The sequence below is a fragment of the Epinephelus lanceolatus genome, chromosome 15, assembly GCF_041903045.1.
Source record: "Epinephelus lanceolatus isolate andai-2023 chromosome 15, ASM4190304v1, whole genome shotgun sequence".
Taxonomy (NCBI): domain Eukaryota; kingdom Metazoa; phylum Chordata; class Actinopteri; order Perciformes; family Serranidae; genus Epinephelus; species Epinephelus lanceolatus.
This window is the reverse complement of record NC_135748.1, coordinates 28,049,447-28,074,617: the sequence shown is the minus strand read 5'-3', so window position 1 is coordinate 28,074,617 and position 25,171 is coordinate 28,049,447. Positions and strand designations below refer to the sequence as shown.

General features: G+C 42.9%; 1 protein-coding gene across 2 annotated transcripts; it reads left to right on the top strand.

Moving 5' to 3' along the window:
- Positions 1–337: 337 nt before the first annotated feature.
- ddhd1a (DDHD domain containing 1a) lies at positions 338–25,171 on the top strand. 2 transcript variants are annotated; one of them, XM_033642699.2, is made up of 14 exons: positions 344–1,304; positions 2,849–3,025; positions 9,059–9,160; positions 13,596–13,724; positions 16,547–16,694; positions 20,276–20,385; positions 21,217–21,323; positions 21,404–21,666; positions 21,942–22,017; positions 22,178–22,327; positions 22,628–22,692; positions 23,575–23,747; positions 24,224–24,421; positions 24,514–25,168. In XM_033642699.2, exons 1-14 carry the CDS (start codon positions 518–520, stop codon positions 24,699–24,701), a joined length of 2,673 nt encoding a protein of 890 aa, XP_033498590.1. In that variant the 5' UTR covers positions 344–517; the 3' UTR covers positions 24,702–25,168. The 2 variants fall into 2 exon arrangements, with proteins under 2 accessions (XP_033498591.1, XP_033498590.1); XM_033642700.2 differs by lacking the exon at positions 9,059–9,160 and having other exon boundaries at positions 338–1,304; positions 24,514–25,171.

Sequence of the window (25,171 nt, the reverse complement as noted above, 5' to 3'; positions counted from 1 at the left end):
TCTATGCGTCAGCTGTCAAGCCATACACACGCATACTACAGTCCTGTCTCCATGCAAGATTTGTTTGGACAGCGAATGAATCTGAAATTCCACAGAGACCGGAACACACACACGAAGTATGGTGACTGCCGTGCTACGCCTCTCAAGCAGGACTAAAGCGATTCGGTGACAGGGAAGTGGTTTGACAAAGGTTTAAGTTGGCGTTAGTTAAAAGGGAAGAGAAAACGGATGAGCAGGTTTTCCGGTTGCTACGTTGCAGACTTGCTAACAAGCTAGCATCGGAGTTCTACAACCGGCTTCGTTAGCTTAGCTTAGCTAGCTAGCCAGCTAACGAGCTGGTGTAGCGACTGCTGCGGGGCGTTCAAGGCGGTGGGAGCTTTTATTTAGGGCTTTAATTTTGTTTGAATTTTTATTGTAACATTGGCCATTGTTGAATTTTGTAGTAGCTGTTGTAATAGTGAGAGCTTTGTCGATGTGAGGGCAGACGAGTTGGTGAGGTTGGCTCGCTCAGGTAGTTATGAGCAGTTTCAACATTAGGACCCAAACCTCCATGGTAAGGTCTTCTTTGGGCAGCGACAGTAAAGGCGTCGACGCTATTAACAACAACAAGGAGTGGGATTTGGGCAGCGATGTGTTATCGTACTGTAACGAGATGAGTCCCATGGATGACACGATGCAGGCGGGTATGTCCTCCGTCCAGCCGGGACTGGACGGACACCTGCCGTTCCTACACCCCAGACACCACAGCACCCAGGACGGGCTGCTGTTCGACCTGAGCACCCCGGCTACCTTCCTCGACGGCGGCTCTCTGGAGTACAGCGACAACGACGGGAACGGCGCGGGTCCACTGTTCGAGAGGCGGAAGAGGTCGCGGTCCAACAGCTCCAGACACCGCTTCAACGAGGTGGTCACGGAGCTCGGTCCCGAGGAGGTGCGGTGGTTTTACAAGGAGGACAAGAAAACTTGGAAGCCCTTTGTCGGGCATGACTCGCTTAAAATTGAGCTGATGTACCGGAAATACTGTGAGCTGAACCCTGGTGCAGCAGGGTCCCAGGTCAGTGGTGGGCAGGAGGAGGAGTGCGGTAATAACGGTGTGGAGAGCAGGGGGCTGAACGGTGCAGTGCCCGTGGAGACGAGGACCAGCTGTGTGCACGGCGGCCGGGGGTCCCTGGACACATCCACGGTGTCATCCGAGGAGAGGGACCCTGACAGCATTGAAATCAACGTGGAGCCTGTGTGTGTCCGGGGAGGGCTCTATGAGGTGGATGTTAGGGAGAAGGAGTGCAATCCTGTTTACTGGAAGCGTGAGTATCATCAAAACAAAGTCTATAAAATCACATTTGTGCTTTGCATCAGTCACACATTATGCTGAATCTCCAAAGCATCCTGTTGTGCACATACACCTCATGTATACTTCATGTCCTGCAGCATAATGTCTGACAGCATGCAGATCAATGAGCCACTCACAAGTCTGGCGCTCACTCAGACCCTCACTGCAACCAACATCCATCCCTGCTCCCTTTAAAAGACACAAACTAGCATTTGATTATCCATCCAGTTAAGCTACTTGCTGACTCCTGCATTGTTTTGCAGCTCTCTCGCTGGCTCCAACCCAGGAAGTCAGTCAATTGGCCTCAGCTGATCTGTGCTAACTAATTCATGGATATTTCCAGGAAAAGGCAGGGAACAAATGAAGGTGGTCACTACAGAGCCAGTGCAAACCTGGCCTCGATGAAAGGGTTCCTGGGTAGCTGGTTCTATTGAAGGTTAACGCCAAGTGACATTTGGAGAAGCAGTCATTTCCCTCAGTGTTCACGCTATGGATGTAAGTCCTTTTGTAGTCAGCTCAGATCCTCGCTGTGCCTTCTCAGCGTGACCTATAGCGCTGCAAACACAGTGTCATGTTGACATGTAGGACCACAATGTCCAACAATTGAGATGGAAACTAATGCATATCAGCCAGGAAGACAGTAAAGAGTCATGTAGTGGGACAAGTGGAGAGAAGGGGATGCTGAAGGAAAACATCCATAAAAATACAAAGGATTAGCGCTTTTGAAGGTTTAATGATAACTTTATATTCTATTATAACAGGATGAAAAGGTCACTTATCACTTCATGGGAACTTAAAACAGTATGTCACATGAGGCACACAGACTTATCTCCTCTGACCAGACATGAACCACCTTCACAAATGAGTCAGTAGTGAGCTCTGTGAGCCTCTATCAGTGTGTCTGTCTTTGCCTTTTCATTGTCGTGGGCTTCTCTGTAAACAAGAGAATGCTCATGTGCTTTTATATTTGCCTAGATGAGCTGTCTCACTCTGCAGAAAGGGCCCTGTCTTTTTGCTAAATTCAGAACTGCCTTTACAATCTTATTCACCACCAGAGAGTCAGTTAATAATGTCACTCAAGACTGTAATCAAAACCGGCCTCGCTCTGTAATCCACTGAGACTTGGCCCTCCTGGATTTGCAAGAGTTGAGTTAAATGGAAATCAGTTTACATCATCCAGAGCAGATTCTGGGAGGCAGAGTGATGCATTCTGTTACTAGAAAGTGACTGTTGTACAGTATTTTATAAACCCAGCATTGTTGATATTCGTGTTTACTAGCTTGCAGTATTAATCTTCTCTGCCATCGCTGGCATGTCGCTGCATGTCTTGGCGTGTTACCACCACCTTTAGTTATTAATGGAATAGTGTAAAACCATTGGCAGGAGTCTGCAACATGTCACCTGCATCCACACACATAGAAAACAGCACCATATAGGGCAATACTAAAATTATTGAGGCATCAAAATATCCATCTTAAGTCACTTAAGTCATTCTTTGTCTCTGTCTCTGTCTTACAGAACAAGATCATATTCCAGTCATGAGAGGCCAATGGTTTATCGACGGCACCTGGCTGCCTTTAGACGAAGAGGAAAGCGACCTCATCGAGCACGAGCACCTGAACCATTTCCGTGGGCAACAGATGCAGGATACCTTCGAGACGGATTTGGTGGTCAGGACCGTGGATAGCAAAGATGGTGAGAGAGCAGGGGAGGGGACGGAGTAGATGGATAAGGCTGAATGACTTTTAAGAATGTGTGGCAGAAGAATCTAGAAAGCTACAAGATCTTTGAAACAACACAGCACTGAAGCATCCATTCTGGTGACTAAAGTCTGAATAAATAAACGCAGCTGATAGCTTGATTATAACTAGATTTGAGAGTGGATGTTGGCAGAGTCAGAGTGGGGTTTGGGGTAGAAACATAAAGCCAAAACACATTATTGCTCACTCACCAGTGCTTCACTGCTGCATCCACCAACCCTGCAGTATTTTTATTGCAGGCAGGCTGGCAGTATCTTGTAAAACAACACCTATACAGTGCTGTGTGAAGGCAGCGAGAAGACGAAATGCTCTCATTAGCAATAAATTCTATAAAAAGTTAAGTTATAATCTTCACCATAAAGCCAGAAGAAAGACGTCGTGAGTCATAAACAGTGAATTATGTGACAGCCCGGCCTGCTGTAGTACTGACACACAGTCAGGAGAACTGAATGGAGCAGGTGCTTCCATTCATGTGAGTATAGGTTTTGTCATGTCATCCTTCGCGACGTAAGGCAGGTGCAGCTCGTACATTCTGGCACGTCTCTTTGGCTCAAGCGAAACGCAGGGGTGTTTTCGCTGCGACAGGCAATAAGAAAGAGGCTCTTTGATTCAGCAGTCTCCTGAAGGCAGCCAGATATACGGGACCTTCACTGGTGATGAATGTGTGGGTGTGTGAATGTGGCAGATAAACAGAGAGAGGCAGAGAGGAAAAGATGCAGCAGCAACCTGTGAGAAAATGTTTAGTCTGCATCCTCAGAACTCAGCAAATATGTGTCAAAGATAATCTGGGGCGTTTATGCAAATTTTAAAATCATCTTCCCACATCAATAAGTAGCATTAATCATGGAATTAGCCTCATTTCCTGTAACGCTGATTACTTATATTTGACTAATACCTGCATAATGACACCAAACTGTTAAATTGATATCAATCACTCAAATCCTTGGCTTGTTTTTAGCACACTGCTGTAGCTGGCATGTCAGGAACTGTCACTAACCCCCTACTCAGAATAAATTAACGCCTATAAATAAAGACTTCAACAGAGCAGATGAAAGGGACTACAGTAGGTTGGTCAGCCTTGCTTGTGTTGTACTCACAGCTGCTGGCACTTCTCTGAATTCAGCACAGACGTTTTAAATCAAAACTAGAAGGCCACTAGTGGTCCGCAGGCATTCGTGTACATGTACACATGGACACCAGTAGATCTGTATGTGGAAGCAGGCATATATAAACAGGCACAGGGGACAGAGGGATCATAATCAGATTATCTGCAAGACAGGTGTGTGAAATATACAGGAAGGGCGCACAAATTGGTCTTGTGACGCTTAAAGGTCCCTCCACTGCACAGCACACAGATCATATGATGGTAGCTTGTCAAGTGGTTGAGGTACTGCAAGGGTATATGGAGCAGTAAAGACCGAATCACAGTGTTTGTCAACAATAACTTCCGGGCAGAAAAGCCCTGTGTCTTTTTGTCACATCTGACATTAAGGGCAAACTATCCCAGTCACAACAGCAGTGTTGGAGACTGTGCGGACATACGAATGCCAATCACTCCCACAATGTCCTATTTGGAGAAAAATATGTTTAGTTCTAAAAAAAAAAAGATCTTTGGATATGAAATACCTTTTGATGTTAAGGTCCTGTATTTCGGTTCAATAAGTGAAGATACAATGCATAACAAAGATTGGTATCTGTGTAAAATACTGTTTATTGCCAGCAAAATTACAAAGAACTGGTACAAATCTGAGCCTCCAAGCCTTAAACAATAGATGTACATAATCAAGGAGATCTTTATTGTGGAAAAGACTTTTTCCCTGAGGTCTAGAGGAGCAATATTCCCCAGAAAATGTTTCAGAAGTTATGGACACAGCATCGTCGTGAATGTCTGGATAATAAAAGGGCATTTAACATGTGGACTCATGATTACATAACTGGTGAGCCCCCACACAGAGTTCTCTGTGGTGTTTATGTGTTGTCCAAACATTTAAAAAAAAGTTTAAATAAAGTATAAAGTTTAAGCCCTGCATCACGAACATGAAACAAAACAGCGCTGAGCAAACACTGCCTCAGTAAGTTAGTTTTTGACCACCTAAAAAAAATCAAGACAAGTTTAAGCTGTTATCTCAAAGCCAACGGACTCTATTGACAAAAACAGCAATTGATGATATATGTCACTTAAACCCAGTGCCTGCTTTATTTCTACATATTTAATCATTTCCTTTAACGCATGGGACTCAAAGCAGCGAGCATCTGTTTGAAACCCTCCTGCTGCCATTGTTGGCACAACGTTTCCCACTCCTATATTTAGCAGAGCGTGAAAGCAGTGTGAGTGATAGATCCTGTTAATTCACCGTATTTCGGTCTCTATTACAGGGAGCCTTTACAGTAGAGTATTTCATCTCGGAGCTAATAATCTGAAGCACTTGGAGCCATAAGCGGGCTACCTTGAACCGCATTACAATTGATAAATGGACCATAAAGCCAGGGAGCTGCGCTCTGACATTACTGCAGTACACACAGTTTCCTCTGCTATCTCTTCCCCCCCCCTCCCTATCTCTACTCTCCTGTCCCTTCTTTCTCTTTGTGTCTGAGTAGCTAGCTGAGACTAAAGGTTAGTGCAGGTAAAGGCGTACTATAGAAATGCCAGCATGCTATGCAGGCATGACATCAGAATGTGGGCAAGGCACAAAATGTTCATGAATGTCCTGTTCCCTCATGATACAAATGTACTTTTCTGCCTCTGTGTGAATTGTAGAGGAGGAAGGCAAATCAGAAGAAAAAGCATGTGCTTGATGGTGTTTATTCTACTAAACACAGATCAATAGTTTTAGTGATACAGTCATACATGATCAGTGGTAGTTTCCACAGCAGATCTTTCAAATATCAGAAGAAATAAGTTTTAATTAGACGGCTTTTGTGAGCTTGAAATTATGAATCGCCTTCAGAAATGTTCTCCTTAATCAAAAAGAGCTTCGGTGCTTGTCACAAAATCTAGTTTTTTCACCTGTATAGACATTTTCCAATTTGTTTTTCTCCTCCCAAATTCATCATACCTCATAAATGTTACTATTGCTAACTTTCTTCAAAGAGTGACTGCTGCAGTTTGAGTGCAGAGGGAAGTTGTTGCCGTACATTGTGGCATCAAAGAGGCACTCACAGCTCTCATTTCAGATATTGAGGCTGAAAATGGCCACGAGGGCATTACAGTTGATGGATTTAATAAACCGTCTTTCAATGTTTTGATTTTCATTGGCCAGCTTCCATCAGCAGAATCTTTTCTCAGCATAACGGTGGCAGTGTTATTTTCCAAAGCTGAGGAAAATCTTACTTGAGCTGAATATGAAATTGAAAAAAGAGAAATAAGGGGAAAAACATTTAATTAGAATAAAGTCCCATCCATTCCTTTTAAGCTTCTTCAATTTGTGTGCATATGGGTGCAGAGCAGTGAGCCTGTGGTGGAAACTGCAGGGTGTGTCCCAGTCTGTCAGGCCTCTCAGACGTCAAAAGGAAAATAAAACCAGCAGGTTGGACACAGGGTCATCTGTCAGCATAATACTAATGGTATGTTTGAGGTAGGCAAGTCCCACATGCTGGTTTGTGTACACTACATATTCAGCTGCTTATTTATTTAACCAGCATATGAGGCTGGAAACACATGGCATGATTGATGTCTGACACATGCTGAAAAGAAGTGGAAATTGTTAATTTAATAATTAGCTTTTGAAATGATTTATCTAACCTGTTTGTTTACCTTCATCAATATGAGATTGTTTTAAAGTGCCTTCAGGTGATCCAAGTGTCATGTGTGTGACCTAAACCCCCTGAGGATGATTGTACACTACCAACCACCACACAAATGAAATGTACCATATGACGCACATAGTAGATACTCCAATCATTAGAGAACATCTTTTTATGGATGAATCCATCAGCTGTAATGCCCAAATGGACTTACTCATAGCTATTGCAGCAAACAAACTTCTTGTGCACTCAGCAGGTCTCTCCTCTTCCTCCTCCTCAGCCTTTCACCTCACACTGCTGACATTTGCAAGTCAGATGTCCGTGTTATCACGGGGGTGAAGGATTTAGTCAGATGCGAGACTTTGCTGATTTGATTTACAAATGCAGAGGTGGTCTTTTTAAATGTCAAATCAGGACAGCCAATTACGACTGATTTAGTGATTTGATGAACGTAGAGCTGCTGGAAGTTTGATTTGGATTTATGTGACGATTCTTGGGCAGTCATTTGAGCATATGAGTTCTGCTAATTATTTCAATACAACAGATGTTTACCAATATCTATGAAACATTATATAACTTACTTTAATTTCTATCCCGTAGTGTTTATATTTCTAAGTTGTTGACATGATTGGATTAGGCTCCCATTAAACCATAAACTATTGTCAGTATAGGATTTAAATTAATGACAGAAAACATCATTTGGTCCAGGTTATTGCCACATGATTAATTCATATACTAGTGCCTGTACTTCTAACTCAAGCCACAGGGACATTCAGCTGTATCAGTTGTGTCTCAACATTTCTTTATTAATACTTTTAAGACAATAAATATAAGAAAAATAGAAATTAGGGATGGGAATGAAGAACCGGTTCCAATATGGCCGATCCATTGGAAACATGCCTCTGAGCTTATCAGTTCCTTTTATTGATGCATGTTTTCCTGACAGTTGCACATTGCAAAACAATGACGTCCAACTCATGTCTACCCTCCTTGAAAGTTGCAACAAGAAGGATTCATAGTGGAGATGTAGAAACTGTCCACAGCAGTATGCTGAAACAGCTTTTCTATGCCAAGGGGGCTTAAATTCCAGGAATGCCATGTATTGGTCACTCTACAAGTTCCACTGCTTTCCAACCATGCAGCACGTCCAGTTTTAAGGTTAAATATCCTGTTATAGCATCAGCACCACACAGGCAGGCCTTGCAGATGTTTTCTTTGACAAAGAAAAGCTAAATGAAAACAAATGCTGTACAAATATTTATTTAGTCATTTCACCTACACCGTGTTTAGACTAGATGTGTTAATACTGAAAGACTGTGTAGGTGTACTTTTCTCTCCACACAGAAGATTTATCAGGAATCAATGGAATGAATTGAAGAATGTGGCCGATAAGCAGAATCGATAATGGCATTGGTACCATAATCTTCTCAATTCCCATCCCTAATACCAATACACATCGTCTCTCTCCACAGAAACGTATTGAACCACATTGCATATCATTTTTCTCTTCAGTCCAACTTCGCTTATACTCTTACCGATCTATTTGTATTTTTGTAGTCACTTTGTTCCTTGCTGGTGGTGTGAAATTCATCATCAGTTCCCTAAAATGTTTCTCATATGCAAAGTATGAACTATTTACTGATCCAAATGGAAACAAAAGCACTGCCAGATGCTGTCAGGAACTTTTAAGGTTTTGTGAGGTGTATTTGTGTTTTACTTTTTTACAAAATGTCTTGAATTTGTTGACCAATTTGTGGTTTTTATGCCATTTTATATGTATATAATATAGTTGTTTTTTTAATCATTGTTTTAGTCATGCATCATGTGGGAAAGGAACTTCCAACTACTGTACTGTTTTTAGAAGAGTAGCAGTGTATTATGCATTCGCAAAAGGTTTTGAAGAAGTGGTGGTTAACTTCATGAAATGTTAATCTCCACAGTGAAGTGTTAAATAGATGCTACCTCAGTCATCTCAGGCATGTGTCAAGCAGCGCTGCATTTTGAGCTGTGGCCAAGGCTTTGTTTGATGTTATTTTCATGACACCTACCTGCAGCCACCAGGCTCTGTCAGTATACCAGCACAGGCTCAGTGTGCAGGGCCTTAAAGTGGTAACCTGAGAGCAGCGCTACTTGATAGATGGGCCTGTTTAAGAGCGATGACAGCGGTAGCCTATGTGACTGACACCAGGGTAATAGCCATTACTCACTCTCTCTTGGTTGTTAGTTCTCTCCCACCTGCCCCCTTTCTACCTCCCTTTTCTGTTCAAATGGAGTGGATATCAGAGGAGTGCTAAAACTACATGTCACAAACGCAAACGCTGCCAAGGTACTGTAAAATACCAAGTTCTTTTTTTTAACTTCTGCTAGCTTGTGTCCTTTCTCCTGGTAGATCCTAGGTCCTTATGGAACTAGATTTTCCTTTCCGTTCTGGTTCAGACCTGTTCGCTCTGAGATTTAGACCTAGACCTAGGCTCAGTTAGAAATGGTTGTGTTAAAATGAATTTAGGCTTCCCTCCCAGTTTTCCATTGCAGCCTTAACTGGGCCTAGTTGCTAGAATTTTTCCCTTTTGTGCTGTGACCCAGAGTTTTGTACCGCTGTTGCTGCTTTTTGAGGAAACCTTTGTATCTGTCTCTTATCTCCTTGCTGGGATAGAGAGTAGACAACATGGTTCACTCAACTACAAGGGCAAGACCCCATAAACCAGTGGATGTGAAAAAAATAAGCTGGTCCTGGTCCTCAAAAAGCCAACCTTCTTTACCCCCTTTTTATAAAACTCTCCAGCCCAGTCTCCCACTTTCTCTCTCACTGCTTCCTTTCTCTCATCCCTTCTGGCAGTTCGACCGTCATTAATGAACCACCGTCGCCAGCTCTCGCTCTAAGAGCAATGAACAAAGCTCTCTGTTGAGAGGCAAACACAAGTGATGAGCTGAACAGTGGAGTCATTGTGGCCCTTCACTATAGCCCCCTAACATGTTGTGTAGAGCTGCCCTCTCAGAGGTCCATCACTGTCCTAGTTCTGGGTCTATTGACCCTCTTCAGAAATGCTGAACAGAGAGGTCTCTGGGTCTTCATCTCATAGTAAATCCAAGCCACCATTGACCCCATAGACCTGTGATTTCCCAGGTTTGAGAGTGTTGCAGTACTGCTAGTGAAACACTTTTTACTAACATCATGTTAAAAGAGCAGTTTGGATTTTTTTAAGTGGGGTTGTTTGAAGTACTTACCCACAGTGAATTACCTGCAGTAGATGGCGGTCTGTGCACCCCCAGTTTGGATTAAAAAAAAGACAGGAGCACCAGCACGGTAGCAAAGCAATGTCCTACTGTGGACAGGCTGGAGAAAAATGTATATTAGCAGCCTAAAAGAATCAATATCAGTTTATATTTAGAACAGTGTAGGGCTTTACCTTGTCGTTTACCAGCGACTTCCAGCCACCAGTCTCCATTGACAGAAAGATTAATTTTACCTCACTGAACATGGGAGTTGCTGGTCTGCCTCTGCCTCGATTGGTTATTGTGTGACTCTTGGGTTTAAAAGGGTTAGTTCGGACTCACCAAAGTCACACAATAACACAAACAAACGAATTGAGGCAGCGGCAGGCCAGCGACCCCTGTGTGTTGGGCTGGCAGGATATCAGGTTTTCATGACATGATTATTGTGTCCAAAAGAGTTCACCAAAACAATATTATGGTGATGTTGATAGAAAATTTGAAATAATAGTAATAATAATAATCAGTCAAATCCATCTTTAACTTAATTTATTATGGCTTTTTTTTTTTTTTTTTGTCGGCAAATGAACTACACTTAAATTACGAGTATAGGGCGGTAGAGAAAAAGTCTGTAACTGTAGCTGTACAAAAGCGCAAAAAACATTGAATAGACATTGAAAATACATTGAATAGATGGTGAAAAAATAAATTATTTAAACGATGTTGGATTATTTACACAAGATTATCTTATTTTTATTATTAACCTGATATAAGTATTTAAATTTGAATATTATGGTCATCAATACCAGTATATCCAACACCACTACCTGTATTCTGCAGTGTAAAATTATTGTTTTTGTCAATGGATTCTAGTGGCTGTGAAGAGATTAAAGATGGATATAATGTCTTTAGTTCCCCATTAGAAAAGGGCTTTGTGACGGCAAGGTAAAGTGGTGAAAATATTCGAAATATAGCATAGACTTAAAACTGATACTGATTTTGTTGGTGGGCTAAAATACATTTTGCTGCTGCCCCCATCCACAGCAGTACATTGCTTAGCTTGCATGGTGGTACTTCTGTCTGCTTCTCTAAACTGCTGGAGTGCCGATCACCATCTACTGTAGGTAAGGCACAGTAGATAGTTCGGATAAGTATCGAACTATCCCTTTAAGATTACACTAATATTCTGTCTCGTTCGTCTCTACAAGAGATGGGAAAACCTTATGAAGGAAATGTGGCTGATATGTTTGTCATGCTACAGCCAAGAAAAAGCGTAACTGACATATAGCCATAAATGTCTCAGTGCCAGACCAGCATTAGAGCACATTGTACATGTGGTTAGTTTAAGGAACCTTTCCATTTATGTCAACCCCACCCATCCAACACCTAGCTTCCTGCATATTTACAAAACTCTTCCTTCTAGTTTACCCAGTTCCTCCCCACTCTTTGTCACATTTTCTACCCTTCATCCCTTATTTTATTACCCTCTTCCTCACACTGTGTCCCTTAGTAATTTGCCTTAGCAGTGATAGAGAACTCCCTCAGTAAACTCTTAAACCTCTCTTGGTTCACTGCCAGTTCCTCTGTATAAGTTGATCCTCCTGCTTTTCCCCTCCTTTTGCAATGCATTGCCTTTCATTGTAAAACAGGAAGTGTCCTTGTACAGCACCTAAGCATCACTCCATCTTACTGGCTACATTTTCACTTGTAAATCCCATCAAACTAATATTTTGTATTGATAAAACCAGGGTTCTGGAGAGGTAGTTTGTCTTCTAGCTGGACTAGTACCTCCTGTTTTACAGTGGACTTGGCTACAAATAAAGCTCCATAGTCTGTAGTGGCTTGACCCACCCTATAACGGTGAGTAGGTCTCATGGCAGCCGACACCGTCCTTTTCTCCTTCGCCCTCGCTTGTGAGTCCATGGGGTAGATGAGGAAAGGAGGCCACTCTAAACTCTTTAAGATGAAGCCAAACTGTGTGGTGAAAGGTTCTCTTCTCCGCAGACCTGATTGTTCCCCTTTGCTGCTGCTGTCATGAGTCATTTAGTGATATTCTGTGTGGTGGTAGAGGTTAAGCCTATGTTTGCTTTTCTGTGAAGTGGTTTTATGTGGGGATCTGCGAAGATAAATGGAAATGTATGACAGAGGAAGCTATAGCTCTCACCTCAGGTTCCTCAGGACATGACCTCTATTGTTTTATCTGGTTTGGAAAAATATCACCCTTTCCTCTGTTATGCCAAATTGAACTAGTGTCCTTGGCAAACTCTTCTTCCAGACCCTGCTTGTCCTTCTCCTTTAGAGACAGCCCTTCCTTTTCACATTAGTTGCCCTCAGAGTGAACACCTAAGGTGTAACAACTACTTGGCCTTGTATTACCCAATGGTCATGCTTGTCCAATGAAGAAATTAGCCTGCCAGGCTATAGAGTCCCAGATTAACTCCACCATGTGACTCAAGATCACATAGGTTCAGTTTATATGTCTTGTTTTATTAATTCACACTGGGACAGGAAAGAGAGACAACTAAATTTTTGAACTTCTTCACAAATGTCTTATCTACTCCTCCCTGTAGACTTGGCACCAAGGAATCTCTAATAAATGTCCAAATATTATAGGACGGATGAGAAGAAATAAACCTATGGAAAGGATGCACAGGTCTGACACATGACACAAGTGATTCCTTGGGCATGTTTCCACTCCTCTATGAAAGATGCTGAAGCACCATAGTAACACTTGTTGGAGCATTTCATTCTGTATTGTTTGTGGGACCATATTGTTCCACGTTTCGCAAGTTTATTAAAAAAGCCATCTGGAGCATTTTGTTTCTCCAAGTACTTTACCCCCTTCTTAAAGGGTTTAATCCCCAGATTGGTTCAGAGCGGAACACAGAGCCATGACTGTGTGCACTGGACCTACGCCAAAGTCTTCCACCAATTCCATCCAGATGAACTTGACTGCATGGGACGTTTAAAGGACACGCTGCAGAGACATAAATAACTCTCTCAAGTCAACCAGTTTCATTTATCGCTCTTAGCTTCTGTAGCAAATATCTCCTCCCTAGCCATAAGTCTGCTCTTACTTGCCCTTGTCACTGTGTTACAGTTTGAAGCAACAACACAGAGAGAAATTGAACTTAAAGACACATGAATTTAAAAATATATTCTGTCTGATGACACAAGCAGGGCAGACAAGCAAGAGCTGAAATATGCAATCATGGTGTGTGATAGTTTGATGTGTTTTTCTTTCCAACTGCAGATCAATGCTCCAGACTGCATTTGATTGAGCTGTATGAATAGATTGATCTTAGACTTTTGCTTTTTCGCACCGCGTTTAATTTCATCGCAATTCTTACACTGTTTTCAATCGCTCTCCCTCTGTGATCATCTTGAAATTTGTAATCACGACCCTTTGTATTGATGAACATTTCTCCTTCTCCCCTTTTCCCTGATTTTCCCGTCTCTTTGCCCAATTTCCCGCACCGTCTCCCAACGCTCTCCTTTCTTTCCTCTGATCACTCATTCACTCACTCCTCTCTCACTGCCCCCTCCTGCAGCCATCCACAGCCTGAAGCTGAGTCGGACCCACGTGGATTGGCACAGCGTGGATGAAGTTTACCTCTACAGCGATGCCACCACTTCCAAAATTGCACGCACAGTCACCCAGAAACTGGGATTCTCTAAAGGTCTGTAATGTTCATTATCTTTCCAGATAATAAGGTGGACAAGATGTTCCCTAATCATGCTGTATATGTGTATTTGTACTTGTATCAGTAATGAAATGATTTGAAAGACACTGTTAGAAGAGTTAATAGCTTAAATCATTTGGTCAAACAGTTTTACTCTCACGACAAGGTACTCCCTCATTGTACATATTACTACAACAATATATATTATAATACAAAATATGATCAGAGATTTAAATACTTTTTTGTGTACATGCACCTTTTTTTCTTTACCTGCACCCAAACTGAACCGTTTGGTGTATTTCTCGGCATTTCTGCTGCAGCCAGATCTAACTGGAAGAAATCCAACATTAGCCACTGTGACATTTTCATTTTTATGACAATTCAAATATGAAGAAATCATCAGTGCGTCATAATGTAATTTGAGCCGACTTTCCCTTTGATTTCCTCAGGAAATGAACAGTAAAATAAGTTGTAATTTGCACAGTCATAGTCAGGCTCACCATGCACAGGGTGACATTGAGTATTTCAGCAAACCTCTGAAGGCAAACATTTATTTATTAAATTATGAGAGTTAAAAAATTAGGACATATTCATGATAGTGTCCTTTGAGCTGACTTTCCTTGTGCAGTGAAACTTAAAATTTCCCTGTGGTCACAGGAACATTTTGAGCAGCAATCCATTGTGCTTCTCTGCAAATCTCATATGGAAATGTTTTTTATTATATTGGGACTTCTTTGGTGATGTCACATATTTAGTTCAATTTTTCAATTTTCAATAAAGCCCAATATCACTAATCCCAATTTGCCTCAGAGGGCTTTACAGCATACGACATTCCTCTGTCCTTTGGACCCTCACAGCAGATAAGGAAAAAAACCCAAAAAAAACTTTTAACGGGAAAAAATACTTTGTTTGTTACTGCATGAGAAAATGAACGTTTGGAAGAAGATCGGGTGAAAAGTGTCAATTGCGAGAGAATTGTCAGCACTGCACAACGTATTTTGCATATCAAGTCATATGCATCTCTAGATGTAGAGCTGCAAATTATGCGCACAACTCAAATTATACGTGCACTACTGTGCATATGGTATTTTGATCCCTGAGAATGCATTGATGACAAAGTATTAAAGAAACATTTTTATTGAACTAAGTTATATAAACAGTTTGTTTTGCTATAATTAGTTTGAAGTCAAATCAAGCTGCAACCTCCAGGGCTGAAAAATGAAGCCAACTTGGAAGAACTGAAAACTGCAGTTCTTTGAATGACCACTTGGGGCTGGCTCCAGAGGCCAGTCAATCCCCATAGACGTCCTGAAATACGTGGTACAAAAAAACCCAAACAGTTTTGGTCTCTATAGCTAATTTCCCCCTTCATGACATCTGTACAGGGGATGAATATTTATATGACTCAAAAGTTCAAGTTCAGCTTAATTAAGTGCGGGCTGCTTTAAGTGTCGGGCTGTCTGCCAGTAGTGTCCTCGGCTTCTCAGTCAGATCCAACCCTCTTGCTCAAATTAGTCACTTCTGGCTGCAACAAAACAAGATGGTGATCGACAAATTGCCAAACTCATGGCTTCAAAACAGCAGTCCACAAACCAGTGTGTGATGTCACGGTAGCTACGTCCATTATTTTCCAGTCTATAGGCCAAACTCAGGGTCAGATAAGACAAAGAGTCTACAGCCATGCTAGCGGTGAGGCTATACTTAGAGCAATGGTTTGGGCTTAATGCTAATGTCAGCATGCAAACATGCTCACAAGGACAATGTTAACACATTGCCATTTAGCAGGTAGTAATTATCTCGGTCACCATGTTATGTTGTGTGTTAGCAAGCTGACAGTTGCTAATTAGCAGTGCTGCTGAGGTGGATAGGAATGTTAATAAACATTATAAATATTGGACAAAGTGAAATTTTGACCTGATGATGGTGTTAAATGAGCACTCAGAGGATCACTTAAGTTAGAGCAAATCATCTTGAGGGGTCTGTACCTCATTTCGAGGACAACAGATCAACATTGCCCTCCACAGAGCTAGCATGGCACAAACCTTTACTGCTTCCTTGGTTCGTGAGATACACACCTGTTGCCACTTTTCTGCTCATCTAATGCAGACATGTTATAGCTGCATTCACAGTGTGTCACCATCTGCTATTATTAAACAGTAGTTTAAATATGGCTGGGTACAGTTCAGTCTCTTAACCGGATTAGCCCAGAGAATCACGCAGTGTCCATCTGCTGTTCTCAGGGTCTAGGTTTAATCAGATGGCCCGAGTGTAACTGAAAAGACGGCAACTGCAGTTTGACCCCGTGTCTGATGTTTGATTTGTATGGATGACTCTAATCTGATCCACAGTCTCCCGGCCCCGCGGTGCATTTTCATCTCCTGCTCGCAGATTATAAGAGTAGGAGCTGGCACTGACGATGTCAATCTCCCCTGACACACAAATACTCAGTGTTGGGAAATCTCCTTAGTGCTGTCCAGACAGCAGCAAAGTCCATTGGCTCCTATCACCTAGTCACACAGCACATGACTGCACATTTCAGTTGCTGGCACGGAGTCTTGTGCCACTGTTATACGTAGCAGGACTTTGTGTCTCACCTACTGGCCTGTTTGGACCCAGAACAGCACGTTGCTTAAACACTCTCATGTAGATGTAGATATAGATGTAGATTTATATCCTTTAGTAAACAGTGTGGGAATGTGTGTATTAAGCAGTGCAGTACAGATATGACTGTGAAAATGTTTTCTTATTGCACAAAAATCACAAGCAAACAGCCAGGTATGATGGATAATAGTCCAATCGTGTCCTCTGTCCTCTTCCAGCCTCCAGCAGTGGCACACGGCTCCATCGGGGTTACGTTGAGGAGGCCTCACCTGAGGACAGACCCCCTCAAACTACGCACATTGTCTTTGTGGTCCATGGGATTGGACAGAAAATGGACCAGGGACGCATAATTAAAAACACTGGAATGTGAGTTTTTAAAATTTGTTTTATGTCAGCAGAATTGTTCACTTCTGTTCCGTAGACTTTACAAAGCAGGTTTAAATTTATTTGCACACAAACCAAATCCAGTCTAAGTAAAGAAAAACTCTCCCTTTGATGATGTAATATTTGTCATGTTTGTTTGCTGTTCCCTTTCTCTTCTTTTCCAGACACGGTCTGTCTCTCACACTTCTCACCCTGTCACTGTGTTTGTCCTGTGGCTTTTATAGAGACGGCTCACTTCTTCTTTCTTTTCACTTTGTGTCTCTGTTTGTCACGACAAAAGCGTGCTAACATCTTGTGCTTTTAAAGAGTTGTTAAGTGTCCCGTAGCATTTTCAGTAAGTTCCCTGACCTTTTGATTGAGCTTATATTACATGTTGTGTTTTTATTAACTGATGCAGGGTTTTAAATGTGAACATGTCTGGCCAGTTTTTGTGTTTACAGAGAACTCTCTCTTTCAGTAACATTGCCAAGTATGTAACTAGTGAATTTATGGAATGCCCAACTACAGTCCTTAAAGAAAATATTGTCTCTGCTCATTATGTAATCGCAGCTGTTGTTAAAGCATTAACTTATTTACAAATGTCTCCAGTGACGGTGCTAGACTGTTTCAAATGGGAGAGACAGGCTTAGGCCACATGCAATTTTAGGGGTATCATACCATCACCAGCGTCCCCACCACAGGTTTGATTCTCCAAAAGGCTGATGATACACTTATAGCAATAGAGTAAGTAAAAGCTAACATTAGGCCATAAGCAAACTACACCACGGTTGCATGACTTTGACGTCACCACCACAAAGAGGCTGTAAAGGCGTGAGTACATTTTCTGTCCATGGCAACCTCGGTTGTCTCATTAGCCTCTTGGTACATGGCACTATACTTACTTTGGGGTTCAGGATGTTGCCCGTGTATACTTCGACATGCAGACTGGAGGAGTTGGGGATGGAACCGCCAGACCTCCGAGCAGTGGACGACCTGCTCTAGCCACCATTCTTTTCGACACGTAGAAACTTCAGAATTCACAAGTGGGGTATTTGCTGATGTATTTTATGCCGTGGGTCCCAACTGGTCCACCCACGGGGTCCGGATTTCTCCCTAGTCATTAGTTCAAGGTCCACGTGGTTTAATATATTCAGCGTCATACTTGCGCTTGGCCATGTCATCGAGCTAGTTTGCTGTCTCTGTTAAGTAGCTGTCCATTAGTCACTCACTCTACAGCGGGAAACGGCATCTCTGTGATGGAACTTGACACATTCACGGGTCACTTGCGTTCCACTGAGAATGGACCCACAACCCACTTTTGGACCGCGACCCACCAGTTGGGAACCACTGCCATAGAGAGAATCATGAATATTTCTTAACCTTGTGTGAACAATAGACCTTATTTCAGGCATCTAACCAAAACAGATTCAAAAATTGACTTGAGGATGAGGGAAGTCTTAAAATGTGAACTCTATAAACACAAGAATACTACTTTATTTATCACCACCCATGAATATTCCTAATAATTTCCCCTCTCTGGGGATAAATATGGAATGAAAAATGTATGAAAATATTCGCCACAGTTAGCAGGGCCAGAGGGGAGTCCAGGTTTAATATAGAGCGCTGGCCCCCTTTAAAACCGCCATTGAACGTCTCACACTTTTTCCCCTCTGCTTTGTTCATCCAAGGCCGCCCATAGTGGAAGCTATTTCAGGCATTCCTTTTGATAACACTGCACCTGCAGCTTTTGTGTTTTGTCCCTCCCTCCACCCCCAGCTTTCTCACCCTCTTTGTCTTCTCCTGCTGTTCTCTTACTTTACACACGGTATTATTAAATTGCCTTCAGTACGGCGGCCAAGAAAGCACAATGCATCAAAACTTTGGGGAAACACAAGGGAACAGGGAGACATATTTGCCTGATATATTGCATTTAGTGAGGATCTGCAGCATCAGCAAACTAGAAACACGTATGCAGCATCAGGGAAATATTTTTTATCTGTTCTACATGAATCTAAATGAACTGTATTTGTCAAAAGAACTGGGACACAGGCTGTCTCTGTATTTAAACGCAAGTAAACTCACCAGTTACACGAATGTCTTGAATGCTTTGAGCACCACAAAGAAAAATATATTTCTTCCCATTTTATTAGGGTGCTGTCACAACTTGTAGACATGGATGTCTCACAACTTTGGAACATTAAACCGAAATTGTCAGCATGATCTGATACCACTAGCTGATCCTTTAACCAGCCTGATGAGTTCTTTTTGTCTCTCACAGGCTTAACGTTTTAATGAGGAACTCTGTCACAATATTAGATCTCTGTGTAGATCTCTATGTAACTTCCACAGTGGGGAAGTTACGGTGACAGGCCACAACGGTCACTTCTGCCGTAAGAGACCTGATGGAGCAAATTATTGCAGTGTTCTTGCCTTTTTTAAAAGTGAAACTCACTGCAGCTCATTTTGGTATAGGCTGTTGATCAGTTTTGAATGTTACTTATGCAAGGCACAGTCCTTTTCTTGTTTTTGTGTTAGTCTTATGTACTGTTTAAAGACATGACCCTGAGTGGCACCACTGTTCTGGCCCCGGCCCATGAAGCATTACAGGCAGTAGTACAGAACGTGCGGACCAGAGCCATGTGTGTCTCTGTGTCACACAGTTAGCGTCGGGCCACTGGCTGTGGCTTAGGCCGGCTAAGCAGGTAAAGTAGACCAAGTCAAGCTGCAGAGCACTTTAAGCCCCACTCCCAGCTCCCTGTGGATTACAGCACACACACTCTCCTCAGCCAAGAGGAAAGATCAACCTGACGTGTCTAGCTGGCTTGTTTTGTTTATTTTATTTTTAACCTGCATAATTTCAGCTCTGTGTCTCTCTGAGTGTCAGTGTGACAGAGGAAATTGTGGGCTGTTATTATGCTCTAAAACAAAAACAGTCTTTTCAAAACCTTTTGTAAGCTAAACCTATTAAGTCAAAGCTCACTGCCCAATTAATGCCAACCTAAGAGCTGGGTGCTCCTTATGGGCACAGCACAGAGAGCTCTGTAATGCACCACTCAACCCTCTGAGCGTTTCTTTCCCCGCAGATACACTAACCTGCAGATAGTCCTGTCAAAACCTACATTAGGTACTCCATTCACAAACCAGCCACCTAAAAGCCACTCTCAGGCTCCATTTACCCACGTAAACACCCTACCTCACCCTCACTCTTTGTGTATTTCCTGTGAGCTATTGCTGCTCCATATAGGACGAGGAGCAGCCATTGTGTGCGTGTGTGCTGCATCAGGGAGTAGCAAAATGGGCGTCATTCTTCCCCTCCCGACAGTCATTAAAGTCTGCGAGAGAACGAGTCCAAACACAGACCCTTTAGTCAAGGATGTTACTCATCCGCTGAACTTGTCATTATCATACACTGCTGCCCACACGATGATGATGGCATTGTTTCTAAATGAAGCACTTTCTCTGCATTTTGTACCTGAATGTTTTGGCATATTAACCAAAATATGCACCATAAAGTAATAAAAATGCGAGCGTGCACTGTTGTCCTCATACACTTGTGTGGTTTTTATTGTTATGTGTCTGTTCAGGCTGAGGGAAGGTGTGCGGAAGATGGAGGAGAAGCACTTTTCAGAGCACAATGACGAGCACGTGGAGTTCCTGCCTGTCGAGTGGCGCTCCAAACTTGCACTGGATGGAGGTAAGTGTGTGTTTTTGAGACTGCGGGAGCCTGCGTATATGTGTTTATTTAGTCTGTTTGCTTTGTGCTGTAAGTGTGAACAGTTGTGTTATTGTAACTCTGTACATGGTGGATGTATTTAAGTTGTTCAGTCTTCCTGGTCTAATGAAAAAAGTCAAGGAAGCATAGCCGGAGTCATCCCTTATAGAACTTAGTATTTATATAGGAGTGACAACAGCAGTCGTAACCTCATGACAGAGTCCTGCCCGGGTCTACTTTTCAAGACCCACTCCTGAACTGGCACAGCAAAGTGCAATACCCCTATAATCCTATAATAACCATGCATTGTTCAAATAATTTTGTAAGGTAGCACATTCAAAGTGATCATTTAGGGACTGTTATATGTGTTAACCACTTGACGATACTGACTCGTGTGTGCGCACGGCGAGAGAGGAGAGGGAGAGACGCTGTGCTGCTGCCAGGGGAGCCACTGAATGAGTTCCCTTTGAGCTGTAACTAGCTAAGAGAGTCTGAGAAGTCCGGGGCTGTTCATAAAACATTCAGGACGCCACAGTTTATTCCACACTGCTGAAGCTGCTCCTCTTTTTGGAGCCACCGCAGTGTCTGTAATAATTTTGACGACAAGCCGCAATATCGCGAGTATCACGATATGAATTTGAGGTGACCGTGTCAATCCAATCTGAACATTATTATCTTTGTAAAGGTTGACTTTATGGGTGAGCTGTTACATTGGATTGCAGTAGCTTTTATAGCCAATAAAGTGGCCACTGGGTGTATGAATTTAGGCACCATCATGTTTCATACTGTGGTATCGTTGCCTTGTTTCTGTAGATACAGTAGACTCAATAACACCTGACAAAGTGAGAGGACTGAGAGATCTTCTCAACAGCAGTGCCATGGACATCATGTACTACAACAGCCCCCTTTACCGGGATGAGGTGAGAGTCACACACTTCAGGAAGTTAGAGTTCTCTGAGAGCCGCTATTTCTACTGACTCCACTCGCTCGTCTCCCTCAGATCACCAAGGGCCTAACACAGGAGCTAAACAGACTCTACACACTATTCTGCTCCCGGAACCCCGAGTTCGAGGAGAGGGGAGGCAAAGTGTCCATCGTGTCCCACTCCCTCGGCTGCGTCATCACCTACGACATCATGACGGGGTGGGATCCTGTGCGCTTCTGTCAGCAGACGCATCACGCTGTGGAGGAGGGGCTGGACCTGCGCTGGATGTCTTACGAGGAGAGGCACGTTGTGGAGCAGCTGCGGATCACGAGGAACAGGTAGATGTAACTTTTGATAGACCATACCTAGCTGTTCATACCTTTCAAACCACTCCAAATTCAATATCTCCATTTTTTCAGACGGTACGTTCTGTTTCCTGTTTGTTTTTGTGAGGCAGCAGGGTGTTGTGATGCCACATGGTCAAATGAAAGCAAAGAGGCTCTTAATATATCTCCTCTACACCACCCACCTAAGCTGTGCTATCAGGGAAGTTTTCATTTATTATTCTACTTTATGAACACTCTCTGTCCCTTTCTGTTTCTGTTTCTGACAGGCTACAAGAGCTGGAAAATAAACTCCTCATACATGAGGCCTCAAAAGCCCCAGCACGCCCAGCTCTCAAATTTAAGGTGAGATGCTCGGTCATTTTCAACATTCTGTATGTGTGCCATTACAATATGACCATCCACAACTTCTCACAGTGGAAACAGGGAAAAAAGTGTACCGAATCGAACTGTACTGCTCGGTGGAAACTGGGCTAATATCATCTTTGCACCTTGTGTCTCTCAGGTGGAAAACTTCTTCTGCATGGGTTCCCCTCTGGCGGTGTTCTTGGCTCTGAGAGGGATCCGTCCTGGTACGAGCTGCCACCAAGACCACATCCTGCCCACCCCCATCTGCAGCAGGCTCTTCAATGTCTTCCATCCCACAGACCCTGTGGTCAGTCTCTCTTAACTGCCCCAGCCCATACAGACACTCTCTCTCACTCACTTTAACACCAAATCAAAATTTCCTACTCTTAATTATTTGCAACTTCGCCCACATACATTAAGGGTGAGATTTATAAGTGGTTATATGCTGTTTTTATTGCACATTTCCCACTGTACTCGGCTGATGAAAACAAACCTTTGCAACTCACTCCATCAGATGTTGAAATTATAAATGTGCATGTATACATTTCACACCTGGAAGTCATTTCTCTATACTGTAAGCTAACTGAAGTTTTATTGCTGTGTTCAGGCCTACAGACTGGAGCCACTCATCCTCAAACATTACAGCAATGTCGCACCTGTTCAGATACACTGGTAAGAACTTAAGTTTTAAAACTCTTGAGTTGTGCATCCCTTGGAACTGCCATTTCCTCCATCTCAAGGTCTTATTCACAGAAGATATTACAGCATAAAACGCCAATAAAATTCTGCAGCTGAGTGCAGTTTGCCCCCTTTCTGTCTGATCACAGTCATCCCTGTGGCAAAGTATAAATTCCACCTTTGCGCTAAGAGCACATTAGGCAGAGACAGTGGCATAGAGAAAAAGAAAAGGGAAATTTTTAGACCAAAAGCTACAGGTCCTGATGAACAGGCGTGCCCTGTGACAGAGAAAAATGATAGACATGACGATGTCCAGTGTCGTCTTTTGTAAGTCTTGTATAGAGTCCATTTGTCCCATTTTCTGTCTAGTTGTGCTTCTTATAGTCTCAGTATGTGTGTCAGTTTCTCCATTAAAAAGATTTTGTCACAATTGTTAGCCACTGGTCCTTCATTGGTGGCGTTTCTTTACCCTAGTTCCTAGTTATAGCTTTCTTGCTTGCTACCAGCAATATTTTGATCAAATATCTATCACGAGCAATAACATTTTCTTCAGAAAATGTACATAGATAAAGCAGCAAGCAACTGTTAGGAACCTCATATCCTAGTATGTGCTTAGCTCGTTACATACCGTTTCCCAAAATACAGGTTTTTTTCTCACATTTCCAAAAAAACATGAGAGTTGTCTACATCAAAAGACCCGCACTATCGCTAACATGAAGGCTGCGTTTCACCTTTTGCAGCTGCTTTGAAAATTACAGCCTCTTTTTGTTTGTTTGTGCAAGATTAGCGGCCGCAAAAGCCGCACAATCCTTTTGTTAATTTGCCTAAGAATGTCTTTAGAGTATGTTCTGAGTGTTTGTGTTTTTTCTCTATCAGGTGTAGCGCCACTAACCCCACACCCTACGATGAGATCAGGCCTACTTTCCTGACCCCGGTCAAAGACCCAACATCCGACACTGAGAGCATCCCCAGCCCGAGCACGTCTCCTGTACTCGCCCGCAGGCACTACGGAGAGTCCATCACCAATCTGGGCAAGGCCAGCATACTGGGTAAGACAATGCCGCCACTTCTCATGATTGATGATTACTATATGCCAGTCCAGAAGTTGTAATATTCTTCAATAAAACCACATTTAACTTGTGAAAAATGGGAAAGAATAGACTACTATGATGAAAGGTGTCTGGGGTGGAGAAGAAAGGATTTTCACAGTTTTTCTACACATGGTACTGGGAAATAATATGAGCTCTGACAGCCCAGAGAAAGAGCTGAGCCAGTAAATTTCACCCTGGAGATTGTCCTTATACCATAGGTGAAATCCATTCTCCCCTGTGAGGTTCAGTTTTTAAAGTAATGTGAGATGCTCCCTGTGTCAACACTGCCACCATGTGGAGAGATTGAGAATAGACTCTTACACTTTGCCTCCCCTGTAGGTTGAGATAAATTAAATTGAAAATAAAAAGAGGAAGAGAAGCCTTCTGCCAGCATGTGACATTTTGTTTTTGTCTTTCTACCATACTTCATGTAGGAGCGGCGAGCATAGGGAAGGGCATCGGAGGCATCCTCTTCTCACGTTTCTCCCGCTCCAACAGCCAGCCCTCAGTGTCTTTAGGCCTGGACGTAGGAACAAACACTGAGGAGGAGGAGCAGAAGCGGACGGAAAGCCAGTCAGCATATGGCCTCTCCACCATCATCCGGCCAACCTCACCCATCACTGACACATCATGTTAGTTCCCTTATTTTAAAACAATCAAAGTCTCATATTTGCTGGTGGGCGTAGAAGCTGTACAAATCATAACGTCTGTTTCTGTCTTACAGTGGAGCTGGAGCGGCGCATCGACTTCGAGCTCCGAGAGGGCCTGGTGGAGAGTCGCTACTGGTCGGCGGTGACCTCCCACACAGGTTACTGGTGCTCACACGACATAGCACTCTTCCTGTTGACCTTCATATACAAGCAGAAGTCGATAACCTCTGACCCAGAGGAAGATGCTCCGGATCCGGACTGAGGCAGCACATTCGTCACAACACATACCTGACACTTGAATGGTGTCTTATAACTCTGAGACGGACGTGTCACCTTCTTGACAAGACACAAAATAAACCTCATTTATTTTCATGCACACAAACTGCTCAGACACACTAACATCCTTTTTCCCTCCTACATCTCTCCATGATCCAGCTCTTTGAACTCTTGGGAATCATTGGTGACAAACTGACTTCATTCCAAGATGTGCATTTTGGTCTCTTTTTGTGTAGTTAGTACACAATCGCACACCCTAAGGGTGACAATGTTGGACAAGGAACCCCTAAGGTGGTGCACCTTTTGCCAGTATGACCGCAAGCTACAGTATAGACACGGAATAAGAGAGGAAGATCGTCCTAACGTCATCCCCAAGTCTTCAACCTCAAACAGCCTGTTGACAAAGTGTCCATACGTGTCCTGTTGATTGACGCTTAAACCCCGACTCCCTCCCAC

What these genes read in the sequence shown, in the direction of transcription:
- ddhd1a (XM_033642699.2), top strand. Translation starts at nt 518, where the DNA reads ATGAGCAGTTTCAACATTAGGACCCAAACCTCCATGGTAAGGTCTTCT. An exon ending in GACCGTGGATAGCAAAGATG is followed by an intron (nt 3,026 to 9,058) that starts GTGAGAGAGCAG and finishes CTTGGTTGTTAG; the next exon opens with TTCTCTCCCACCTGCCCCCT. An exon ending in ACCCATCACTGACACATCAT is followed by an intron (nt 24,422 to 24,513) that starts GTTAGTTCCCTT and finishes TCTGTCTTACAG; the next exon opens with TGGAGCTGGAGCGGCGCATC.